This window comes from Garra rufa, chromosome 7 (assembly GCF_049309525.1).
Source record: "Garra rufa chromosome 7, GarRuf1.0, whole genome shotgun sequence".
In the NCBI taxonomy this organism is placed as follows: Eukaryota; Metazoa; Chordata; class Actinopteri; order Cypriniformes; family Cyprinidae; genus Garra; species Garra rufa.
The window spans coordinates 47200001-47213504 of NC_133367.1; the positions used below are offsets into that span (position 1 = coordinate 47200001).

The following is a 13504-nucleotide window of genomic DNA, read 5'->3' on the forward strand; positions in this document are numbered from 1 at the left end:
AGACATCTTGCAGACATGCGTGTGCTATTTGGGTTTGATGTCTACACTTTATTAAAAGCTTATTCAGACATGAAATTCTGCAAAAATAGCGGTTTACGATAAAAAAAAAAAGTTAAAAATTTCAGCATTAGAATAATCAGTAACATCTGCAAAGCAGGAAACGTTTTGGGAATATTCTCTTGTTACAAAAGTGAAACGTAAAAATAACATGGGTTATGAAAATAAAGCCTGAAAATAACCTGCAGGGAACGTTCTGGGAACGTTCTCTTTAGGTTAATAAAAAAAGAACCATCAATAAATAACCATATGGGAACATTAGGGGAACGTTCTGTGTTTGCTGGTAACTTAATGACATTTTTTATTAATATTATTATGTCAATTTGTTAGTCTACAGTTAGTGCGGCTGTCGGATAACGGACATCACATGAAAACAACTTCTTCCTTTGTCGACATCATGAGAAAACAGTAAGCTTAAAGCAAAGTGTCACGGAGCACAAGAAGGAAGTGAATATTTGTCATGATAATTTGTTGATTTTCAACAAAAGTTAATCACTTTACACAAATGTTACAAAACATACAATGAGTTTTTGCACATAATAATGTCACGTGATAATGCAGCTTACTGCTGTTTTAAATGATTTTGCATATTGGATAGCGGTTTTTATGTTGATGTTTTTCTTTTCTCAAAAAATTACGAAGTAAGCCGTACTCTTATTTTCTATGGAAACAGGCAGAATTTAACTCATGTCTGGGAGGGCAGCTGAGCACGGATATGACGTAGCAAACGCTTGTGTTGATATACTAACCGGAAGCAACACAAACAGATACATATAGGCCGAAAGATGACAGAGAGAGCCGCACGCAGAGCGCAGCTGTGTTATTTACAGTAACTCAGAGACTGGCGCTTCCTATGGACTACTTCTGAGCTGATTGTTTTGATTTTATTTTAGACGTTTATTTATAAAAGACTTGTTTTATTGTTGTTTTATTGATTATTGTTATGATGATGAAGGCTGTGTGTGTGTGGTCGCTGCTTGCTGTGTGTGTGTTGTGTTTGTCTGTCGCGTATAAACCAGTGATCATTATTCATGGGCTCTTCGACAGCCCTGCTGACTTTATCAACCTACAGCGATTCATCAACCTGGTAAACCATTAATCTGATCTGTGTGTTTCCTATCGTTTACTCTACTTTACCTGTTTCGAGCTGCTGAAGAGTATCAGATCTGTGCATTTGCACAGGGTCAATATATAGACAATAACTCCAAAATATTTAGGACAAAAGCTTGCACAATGCTACAGTGAGAGTATAAAATGGTATAATTGTCTTTTTCATAGTCTTATCTAACAGAATAATTGACATATTAAACGTACAATACATGCCAAAGAACATGTGGTCTATCAATTGTCAAGTTATTTTATTATTCAAAATGATTAAATCTATAAATTTGATAATTGATAGACCACATATTCTCACATTATTTCCTACATTATTATTCAAAATGATTAAGTAAACAGGCTATTTACCGAAATAAAATAATATAGGTCATTTATTGCTATAGAAGGATGTTTTGTTGTTGTAATTCCAAACAAAAACACTTGCTGCATGTGTTTGTTACAGAAGACAGTTTGCTGATCTGTAATTGATTTGAGTGTTTGTGTGTGACAGTCGCACCCAGGCACTAATGTGACCGTCCTAGACCTGTTTGACCGCAGCGCCAGCTTGCAGCCGCTCTGGAAGCAGGTGGAGGGCTTTGCAGAGGCCATATATCCCATCATGCAGAATGCAGCCAATGGTGTCCACCTCATCTGCTACTCACAAGGTTTGTGTGAACGCAATAGTGTGTATATTCATCTCATCAATATATCAGCACGGCTGGTAGTCGTTGTTCGTCTCGATGTGCACCACGCAACATAATTACATTAAGCCATGGTTTACTGTGCAGCGATGATAAATTACTTTTTGACCTATTTTATTTGTTGCCGTGCTGGGATTTAAGCTTGGGTGGAGGAGCTGTATTTAATGCTAGGCAGGACCAAAACTGGGTCATAGATGTCAGAAAACCAAAGGTCCCTGGCTAATCCTCTATTTTGTAGAATAGGGTCAAAATGACCACTTTCACTTGAGCTTTTGTAGCCAAATTACAAATGACCTTAGAGAGATGGCAGCATCATTAATTTATTTTTACACAGAGATTGGTCTTCTAGCTTTTAGTTGAATTACAAGACAATGGTGGCAAATTAAAAAAAAAAACAGGTTTTTCGCCTTCTTGAGTCTACATGCCTGTTACTCAGGAAGTATTTAAGATATCCTAGTGTCCATTTTTATTTTAGTTTTTAACAATCTTTTCTTTTGTCGAGGCCCTTTATGCTTCATTCTCAGAGATATAGGGATTTGAATGTGTCTCCTTGAGTGAACTGTTCAGTGGTCAAAGACCAAATAACGGGTCACTTTGCATACAGCTGATATAGAACAAATAATGTGGAAAGTAGAAATCTATCTTGTTTCGCATGCATGTAACTTAAGAAGTATTAAATATATCTCGGTGTGATTTTAGATTCTGGTTCCTAAGGAACTTTTCTTTTGCAATCTTGATTTTAAATCTTGATTTTTCTAATTTTGACATCCAAGTGGATTACTCAGTAAATATACATCATATGCTTTCATTTATGTTTGTCTTTCCTCTAAAGAAATAAATACATGAATAGGATAACAAAATAAAAGAACCAGTTTTTCACCCTCAAATAGGAAGGAACAATGATGTGGCGATTACATATGCATATCAGTTTTTTCTGGCCAGATAGGGCTTTGTATTGGATTTGATAGGCCCTTTCTGTGTTTTAATCTTAAATACTGCATTAATGGGGGGAATACATATTCAAATATTGGAAGAAATAAATCACGTGTAATTATTACATGAGTGTTATTTAGTAAAATTCCCTCCAAATACAAAATGTTAATATTATTTCATTGAAAACGTTACAATTAATGTGATTGGTCGCATATGAGTATGAATGTGATCTGTAAATTAGGAGCATCAGAGGGTTAGGCAAAATCTAACTTTGCATTGGAATTTTGAGTGAAATTTAACATATTTTTGAGTTTTCTTTTTATACGAATGTTTGACTACTATACATTTTAACATCTTTTGTGTTTTATCTATAAAGTAAAAAAAATGCAGACTCAACTTCTGCTTTTTCTTTATTTTTTGATGAACACTGTGTTTGTTCTTACACTTGAGGTTTTATGCTTCACCCTGGCTTATATCAACATTAAAGTCAGGGCATGTCTGAATCTGTTGCAGGTGGACTGGTGTGTCGAGGAATCCTGTCCACTCTTTCAGACCATAATGTGCACTCTTTCATATCTCTATCTTCTCCGCAGGCAGGGCAATACGGAGGTAACAAACTTTCTTTAGTTTTGCTGAGAAACGTGTAAACATTAAATTAAAATGCTTTGACTCATTGAGGGTTGTGTGAAACAGTTACATATTTGAAATGTTTCTGGTTTTGCTTATGTCTTATAAGTTTCATATTTGCTCTTCTTTTGTAGACACAGACTATCTGAAGTACCTGTTCCCTCAGTTTGTCAAATCCAACCTGTATCATGTATGCTATACTGCAGTGGGACAGAAAATATCAATCTGTAACTACTGGAACGGTGAGTGGATGAATGGGCCAGAAAAAGAAGATATTATGAAGAATGTTAAAACCCAAACCATTAACGGGGTCTTCTGGCAAAATGCCACCAAAAAAGTCCCTGTGCAGTTAAACTAAATCGATTGCCATTTTCACGATTATTTTTAGTGAAAAGTCCTGATTGTAGCATTGCATTTAGATCTGCTCGTGTTGCATCTAAGATTTTTGATGCATAGTTTTTTTGCAGTGTTGAGCATTACGACACATGATTCATATTCATGAGTGTATGAATGCATTGAACAATCTGAGATTAGTTTCAGGTGAAAAATATGTCAGAGTTTGGTGTAATGAATTTACTGACTGAATTCTGGGGAGGTTTAAAACCAAACATTATTTGCCATTACATTAAGGAGAGACACTGCAGGTAAAAACACTTTTTTTTTCATGCACTTGTCAAATTTAAGATTTTGTTTTTTTTAGTGGAAAGAAAACACCCAAAAAACACTGTTAAGTGTCTCTTTTATAGCTCTTTATCTATTTGTGTCAATAGATTTCAATTACAATACATGGTTTTAAAGGCCATGAGTTTTTCCTCCTACACTGAGCCATAAATCTCCACTTCAGTAGCACTTACACACACCACACTTTACATTTGTATCCCTGTCTATATTCTGAATGTTTTTACAGAGGGATTTGTTCAGATAGAATTAGCTTGATTTTATACAACATTTTATTCCCCCCAAAATGGTAAAAAAAAAAAAAACTGTTTTTTTTTTCCGAATTATGGAGTGACAGAGATACCTAAAATCACCTCTGTAAAAACATTTGACTCTAATATGTCCTTTTTTAATGAACTAGGGACCAGAGGCATATTTAGAAACCAAAATATCACAGAGCCACATAGGGAGCTTTTAAACTGAACCAAGCTCAAGTTGAAATACAACTTTAATCGTTTCTGGAAGTGGAAAAGTGGCAATAGAAGCAATAGAGAGAACACCAAAAACAACGCGCTGAAACACTGATCATTGACTGAGTGGTTATATTTTGTCTTACAATAATGGTATCATTAAGATGTCAAATATTTCTGTATGGTATAATGACACATGCAGTGATGTTTCAGTGTTTTTTTTTTCTTCAGACCCTCATCACAAAGACATGTACGTCAACAGCAGTGACTATCTGGCCTTACTGAACAATGAAAGAGCAAATCCCAATTCCACTGGTGAGTTTTAAGAGGATGATGATTGTGATTTCTTTGCTTTTGAGTGCTTCCTTTTTCAGAGGGAAAGTATGTAGTACTGGTTTGTGATGTAATATCGTCTTTGCACAGCTTGGAAACAAAACTTCCTGCGCATTAAGAAGCTGGTGCTGATTGGTGGGGCTGATGATGGAGTCATCACACCGTGGCAGTCAAGGTTGGTTAAATCACTTGTCAGTTTTGTCATCTTTAATTCAGCTTCATAGAAACTTGAAACATAATGGCTGTTTTTGTACTTTTTTTTTTTTTTTTTTGCTTTTCAGTCAGTTTGGTTTCTACGATGAGAATGAGACAGTCGTTGAGATGAAAAACCAGAAAGTAAGCATCATTTTATTTAGGATTCTTTGTGTCCTCTGACTCTGACATCAAATACAATGTGTGTGTCTGAGTGTGTGAATGCGTTTAGAATTCTTGATGTTTAGTGAGCTCTTAACAACTCAAGAGTGATACTGATGTTGAGTAGGACTGTCTGATATTGTTCTGTTCCTGAATGTAGACAAGCTGCACCTCCAAACACTGTGCATACTTTTTTTTCCTCCATAAATGTTATATACAAGTCTGAAAATGCCTTTCATGATCCCTTAAATCTTAGTTAAAACCTGTAGTGCAGTCACAAAGTATTCAGATCCCTTCGTTTTTGGATCATTTTATGCTGAAATGCTTTAAGTAATTCTGTCTACATCAGTCTACACTTAGACATCATTGATGTGTCATTGTCCTGTTGGAAAGTGGACCCTGACTAGTCCTCTAGTCCATGCCAATGCACAGCATGATTCTAAGTCAAGTCGTTTTCTTTTTAATATAGCGCTTTTTGCAGTGCATTGTTTCAAAACAGCTTTACAGGAAACAAATGTTAATGTTTACAATATCTTAATATCTTAATGTCATAAGCCTCTGATATAATACTGGTGAAATTGAACAATGAACTGGTGTGTCATCATTTTGAACAAAATTATACCAAAACGAAGTTCATTGTAGAAGTTAAGGCTCATTTTTCGCTTAAGTTGACCAACAATGCCATCCATCCATCCATCCATCCATTCATCCATCCATCCTCATCCGCTTATCCAGAACCGGGTCGCGGGGGCAGCAGTCTAAGCAGAGACGCCCAGACTTCCCTCTCCCCAGACACTTCCTCCAGCTCTTCCGGCGGGACACCAAGGCGTTCCCAGGCCAGTCGAGAGACGTAGTCCCTCCAGCGTGTCCTGGGTCTTCCCCGGGGCCTCCTCCCGGTGGGACATGCCCGGAACACCTCCCCAGGGAGGCATCCAAGAGGCATCTGGAACAGATGCCCGAGCCACCTCAACTGGCCTCTCTCGATGTGAAGGAGCAGCGGGTCTACTCCGGGCTCCTCCCGAGTGACCGAGCTCCTCACCCTGTCTCTAAGGGAGCGCCCAGCCACCCTACGGAGGAAACTCATTTCGGCCGCCTGTATCCGGGATCTCATCCTTTCGGTCATGACCATAGGTGAGAGTAGGAACGTGGATCAACCGGTAAATTGAGAGCTTCGCCTTACAGCTCAGCTCTTTCTTCACCACGATAGACCGGTACATCGACCGCATCACTGCAGAAGCTGCACCGATCCGTCTGTCGATCTCCCGCTCCATCCTTCCCTCACTTGTGAACAAGACCCCCCCAGATACTTAAACTCCTCCACCTGGGGCAGGGACTCCCCAACAACCTGAAGAGGACAAGCCACCCTTTTCCGACTGAGAACCATTGCCTCAGATTTAGAGGTGCTGATTCCCATCCCAGCCGCTTCACACTGGGCTGCAAACCGCCCCAGTGCCCGCTGTAGGTCCTGGTTCGAGGAAGCCAACAGGACAACATTGTCCACAAAAAGCAGAGATGAGATCCTATGGTCCCCAAACCAGACCCCCTCCAGCCCCTGGCTGCGCCAAGAAATCCTGTCCATTAAAATAATGAACAGGACCGGTGACAAAGGGCAGCCCTGCCGGAGTCCAACACGCACCGGGAACAGGTCTGACTTACTGCCAGCAATGCGAACCAGACTCCTGCTCCGGTCATACAGGGACCGGACAGCCCTTAGCAAAGGACCCCAGACCCCATACTCCCGGAGCACCCCCCACAGGACACCGCAAGGGACACGGTCGAATGCCTTCTCCAGATCCACAAAACACATGTGGACTGGTTGAGCAAACTCCCATGAACCCTCCAGCACCCTGAAGAGGGTATAGAGCTGGTCCATTGTTCCACGACCAGAACGTAAACCGCATTGTTCCTCTTGGATCCGAGGTTCGACTATTGGACGAATTCTTCTCTCCAGTACCCTGGCATAGACCTTCCCGGGGAGGCTGAGAAGTGTGATCCCCCTATAGTTGGAACACACTCTCCGGTCCCCCTTCTTAAAAAGAGGGACCACCACCCCGGTTTGTCAGTCCAGAGGCACTGTCCCCAGCCTCCACGCGATGTCGCAAAGGCGTGTCAACCAAGACAGCCCTACAACATCCAGAGACTTTAGGTACTCAGGGCGGATCTCATCCACCCCCGGTGCCTTGCCACCGGGCAGCTTTTCAACTACCTCGGCGACTTCAGCCCGGGAGATGGCTGAGTCCACCTCTGAACCCCTGGCATCTGCTTCGTCAATGGAAGACGTATTATTGTCTTCCTCAATGGAAGACGTGTTGACGGGATTGAGGAGATCCTCGAAGTATTCCTTCCACCGCCCGACAATGTCCCCAGTTGAAGTCAGCAGATTCCCACCCCCACTGTACACAGTGTTGGCAGGGCACTGCTTCCCCCTCCCGAGGCGCCGGACAGTTTGCCAAAATCTCTTCGAGGCCGACCGATAGTCCTTCTCCATGGCCTCACCGAACTCCTCTCAGACCCGAGTTTTTGCCTCCACAACCACCCGGGCTGCCGTCTGCTTGGCCCGCCGGTACCCCTCAGCTGCTTCAGGAGTCCCACGAGCCAACCAGGCTCGATAGGACTCCTTCTTCAGCCTGACGGCATCCCTTACTTCCGATGTCCACCACCGGGTTCGGGGGTTGCCGCCATGAGAGGCACCAGAGACCCTACGGCCACAGCTCTGAACAGCCGCGTTGACAATGGAGGCCGAGAACATAGTCCACTCGGACTCAATGTCTCCAACCTCCCTTGGAATCCAGTTAAAGCTCTGCCGGAGATGAGAGTTGAAGGCCTCTCTGACGGGGCTCTGCCAAGCTTTCCCAACAGACCCTCATAATACTTTTGGGCCTGCCGAGTCTGTCCAGCTTCCTCCCCCGCCAACGGATCCAACTCACCACCAGATGGTGATCAGTTGACAGCTCCGCCCCTCTCTTCACCCGAGTGTCCCAAGACATGCGGCCCCAGGGTGTCCTGGTACCACGTGTACTGATGGACACCCTTATGCTCGAACATGGTGTTCGTCATGGACAAACTGTGACTAGCACAGAAGTCCAACAACAGAACACCACTCGGGTTCAGATCAGGGGGACCGTTCCTCCCGATCACGCCCCTCCAGGTATCACTAGAATTGCCCACGTGGTCGTTGAAGTCCCCCAGTAGAACAACAGAGTCGGAGAGCTTTCCAGCACCCCTCCCAGTGACTCCAAAAAGGCCGGGTACTCTACACTGCCATTCGGCCCGTAGGCACAAACGACCGTGAGAGACTTATCTCCAACCCGAAGGCGCAGGGAAACGACCCTCTCGTCCACCGGGGTAAACTCCAACACATGGCGGCTAAGCTGGGGGGCTATAAGCAAGCCCACACCAGCTCGCCTCCTCTCACCGCAGGCGACTCCAGAGTAGTGAAGAGTCCATCCCCTTTCGAGGAGTTGGGTTCCAGAGCCCAAGATGTGCGTGGAGGTGAGCCCAACTATCTCTAGTCGGTACCTCTCAACTTCCCGCACCAGCTCAGGCTCCTTTCCCCCCAGTGAGGTAACATTCCATGTTCCTATAGCCAGATTCTGCGTCCGAGGATTGGGTCGCCGAGGTCCCCGCCTTCGACCGCCACCCATTCCACGGGAGGGCGGCCCCACGTCGTTATCGGGCGACATCACAGACCTATGTTGTTTTTCAGCCATATGGGTTTTTTGGACCGCTCTTTGTCTGGCCTGTCACCTAGGACCTGTTTGCCTTGGGAGACCCTACCAGGGGCGTTATAGTTCCTAGGATCATGCAGACACTCAAACCCCTCCACCACGATAAGGTGGCGATCCCCGGAGGAGACCAACAATGCATTTTTCCTCAAATTTGTATCTTGTAAATGGATTGAACATCGTTCACTGCTCAATATATAGCATTAACTAAAAAAGTTAAAGATAAAAAAGTTTGGTTCCATGCCAGAAACACAAACTATATATAATGCTTACAAGAAAACATCTTAAAAGTCAAATTAGCATCATGCCACATTTGAAAAATTATATAATTATTAATGTATTTGCTTAAAACCCTCTTTAAACCATAATATTAAGAACATGTGAGAATAACTATCTGTTCTCAGATACAATGATAACAAGAATGCATCCTCTTCTCTCTCAGAATACTCTTCTTCTGTGTTTGTTTACATTGTTTTTTTGCTGTGGCCACGTAATGTAATGCTCAGATCTTATTGGATGCCCCATGTTTTCACTTTCTGAAACTGAAAAGATTTGTCAGACTGGTTGAGAAAAAAACATTTGCATTTTTCAGTGCGCGAATGTTTGCAGTCTGTTGTTGTTTTATTCCAGTGCGTCATTGCATCCGATATTTGTTTCACTTTTTCACTCTCAGTGTGGAAAGGCCCTAATTAACTGTGTTTTCATTACCCTTTAAATTGCACAAATTGAAATTGTGAATTAAAAAAAAATGCCTAATAGAAATGCATCAATTGCGCAAAAACTCCCATATAGCGCTTGACGCATGAGGTGGTTTTTTAGGCAATTCGAAAAAAGAATGTTTCGCAAAACAACATTTACAGGTCACATTCGATAAAATATAGCCAAAATTCCACAAAAATACGTTGCCATGACTTATCGCCAGAGAAAAAAATTACTTTTCAGTCGCATAACATTGGTTAATGGAAACACCGTCATTTCGCAATACTTTTTAATCGATATTTATGAATTAGCAGCAAAGTTTTGCACAAATCTGTAATGGAAACACAGCTACTGTTAGATAACAAGACGAGGCTTATTGACCAAATTTGAATTAGTCGGTTGGTCGCAGAAAAAAACAAAAAACTTTTGGAAAACTTTCTGTGATATTTTTTGGAACCTTCCTGGGATTTTTGGAAGGTTTCCGGAAATTTACCAAAAATTTTCCACCCCTTTGCAACCCTATATATAGCACATGTTGTGTTTTACAATCGGTTCAGCCTTGTCTGTATTCACAGATGACTACAAATTTCACTGATGATACTTAAAAACTGGATAACATTAGCTTTGAATCTTTCACTGAGCAGTAGCGTAAATTATTTGTCAAGCAGTCAATATTCTGCAATTATTTCACGACTTGTATTTGCATACCTCCGACAGAGGCATTCACACAGCCCTGGCGATGGTTCTTCATGTATGTATAGCTTAGGTTTACAGTTGAGTGTGCTTTGCTCATATTCATGATTCCGGCTTGTTTTCCAGGTGTTTCTGATGGACTTATTCGGGCTGAAGACGCTGTATGCGCGAGGAGATCTGTTTCTGTGTTCGATGGCAGGTGTTGCACATGTCTTCTGGCACTCCAATGAAACCGTTTATAAAACCTGCATTGAACAATGGCTTACATAGACACTGACAGAGGCCCACACTTGTCTTCAGATCTCTCTCTATTTTCTATTCATCGATACAGTTTTGCATATTTTGTTACGGTATACTAATGCATTGCATCAGAACACACATTTCCGTTACTGTGTCCACCAGATGCCTCTACAACAGAGACACTAATTCAGTCAAATATACATGTAGAAAGGTGAACACTAAATATAAGAAATAACCATCAGTGCCTGAGGGATACATTTCTCATTTTGCAGAAGGGTTTGGATCCTAACCACTATTTTCCAATGTGTGTTTTTGTGTGTATATATTTTTTTTCTAATTCCTCTTTTGGTTTATGTCATGTGTTTGACGTGGACTGTGCTGCTGCAGTAACATTCATGCCTTACGTTTGATTTGTCTGGACAAGACTTTGCACATGGTACCAGTGCAATGAGAAAGGAGAAATTGAGGGAGAAAGGAAAAAAAGGGATGAAAGAACTAGGAAAGGGAATGCATGGAATTTCATTTGTTGTATATAACATTACCTCTCACCTCTCGTCCTTCAAACCTCAGGCCGACGGTTGCATGTTCGACTTTATAGGGATTTGAGACTGAACAGCTCGTTCATATTAAATACTTGTGTTAGGGTATTTTTACTGTTATTTTATGCTTTTAGAAACCTGGTGTTTTATGCTTGAAGATCATCTTGCTCTAACAAGGTGTTCAGTTCACATAGTGTTAACTTTCATGTTTTTAGATTGATTTACAGAAGGGATTAATAAAAGCACAATTTGAAAGATTGATAAAAGGAAATCGTTTCCCCTCTCTGAGGTGAACAGATGAGTACTGTACAAAACCTATTTTGCCATATTTATTTATATCATAGCAGTGTTATGTGTTTAATGTTTTAGCTTGCTTTAACTTTTTTAATAAAATGAAATGCTTGGCATTGGGGGGTTAACGGATAGTTTGACATACTGCCTGAATATAGTGTCTGAAGTAAAAAAATCCTTCAAAACTGAAGTAAAGCTAAAACTGGTTTTGTTCAATATTTCAACATCATGAAAGGATGTAGATTTTGTAAATGACTTCAGCTGCATACCAGTGTGCATTACTGTTTTTACTTAAGCAAGCTTTCTGAATAAAATTTCCATTTTATGTTACCAGTGATGTTTTTTGTTCTTTTTATTTTTTAGGAAATGGAAACATTTTAGAAGATATTTGTGATGCTAAATCACGCAGAAGTCTAGCCAGATGTAGCGTTACAATGTAAATGTAGTATTACATAATAATCTGCTCTCTTGTTTATATACATTAAGTAGTGAGTGTGGCACATTAATATGCCTGCTTTAGTCAAGAAATGTCCAATTCAATGGAAAAGCCATCTGAATGACTTAAAGCACTCAATCACAGTTTGTCACACATGCCATTGATCTGAGCTGGTGTCACATTTAGTTTGTGTTTTCGTGAAGAAATCGGGTTATGCAACATAACGGGGAAGTTTACAGCAACCGCAGCAATGGCTTTTAACACGGACATATATAATGATGTTGTACTTTCCAAAATCATCATGAATGAGGAAATTCCATTCTCCCAGACTTTCAGTTTGTATTTTGTTCCTTTGTTGTTATTTCCTTTCCATGTGGTTTTATTTCCCTTGGTTACATATCATCAGCATCATCACCTGTTTCCAGTTTAATTGCTTATTATTTCTTGTGTATATATGATATATTTTGATATGATGTATATGTGATATTGTGTAAATAATATGATAAAGAACTAATGAACTGTGGTTTGGCCTGTTAAGCCAGTCTGGTTGCTGATAACAAGTGAACACTATCGATATCAGGACAGGAAATGGACAATACTCAGACTTTCACAGATGGATAAAAAGATCTTCAAACAGCTGCTTTTCTTGTGCCTTGTTACTGAGTGGATTTCAGAAAAAACACATCTGCTTTATAAAAACCTTGCTTACTAAATAGAGAAAAAAACATTAATGGAAATGTGAAAGCAGACAAACTTGCAAAGGAAGCAGTCAAATTATTATAGGGATGCACCGATCATGATTTTTCATGGCCGATTCCGATACCGATTTTTTTACAAGCAAGCTGGCCGATTCCGATACCGATTTCTGATTTTTTCAAAAACAAGAAGTTATGCAAGTAAACAACATAAACAACATGTTTATTTAGTATTTAACAGGCCAAACTGGCTTTGGCTATTGAATCGATAGCATCTGACATCTGAAATTAAATAAATAAAAAAATATTAAATTAAATACAGTTTAATAAGTAAAACATGCTTTTAGTAAAGTAAAACAGTAATCCAACAGGCATTTTATTGTAAAATAATAATAATCATTCTTAACAGAACAGACTTTATTTTTGGCTTTTCAAAAGTAAAGTAATGCTTGTTGTTTTGTTTTTTTTTTTTGTTTTTTTTTTACAAAAAGAAGCATCTCAGCTTTGTCACAAGCGAGTCTGTTTCTTTTTTCATCTATCATGTGAGAAGCTGGTTCCCTCCACAGAACGTCTGGACACGTCATTCAGATGTTCATTGGCCAACTTCAGACGGCTGTACATGTGCTTTCTTGAGCAGCGCTGCAGGATTTCAGTCCTTCACGGCGTAGTGTGTTACCAATTGTTTTCTTGGTGACTACGGTCCCAGCTGCCTTGAGATCATTGATGAGATCCTCTTGTGTAGTTCTGGGCTGATTCCTCACCTTTCTCATGATCATTGAAACTCCACGAGGTGAGATCTCGCATGGAGCCCCAGACCGAGGGAGACTGACAGTTATTTTGTGTTTCTTCTATTTGCGAATTATCGCACCAACCATTGTCCTCTTCTCACCAAGCTGCTTGACAATGGTCTTGTAGCCCATTCTAGCCTTGTGTAGGTCTACAATTGATAAAAAGCA

At 40.6% G+C, this 13504-nt stretch overlaps 1 protein-coding gene across 1 annotated transcript; it reads left to right on the top strand.

The window, feature by feature from the left end:
• Window positions 1-823: 823 nt before the first annotated feature.
• On the top strand, window positions 824-11747 carry ppt2b (palmitoyl-protein thioesterase 2b). The gene is made up of 8 exons (XM_073844146.1): window positions 824-1144; window positions 1667-1820; window positions 3303-3398; window positions 3551-3658; window positions 4775-4858; window positions 4967-5051; window positions 5158-5212; window positions 10474-11747. The coding sequence occupies exons 1-8, from the start codon at window positions 1001-1003 to the stop codon at window positions 10615-10617; spliced, it is 870 nt and encodes a 289-aa protein (XP_073700247.1). The 5' UTR covers window positions 824-1000; the 3' UTR covers window positions 10618-11747.
• The last annotated feature ends 1757 nt before the right edge of the window (window positions 11748-13504 follow it).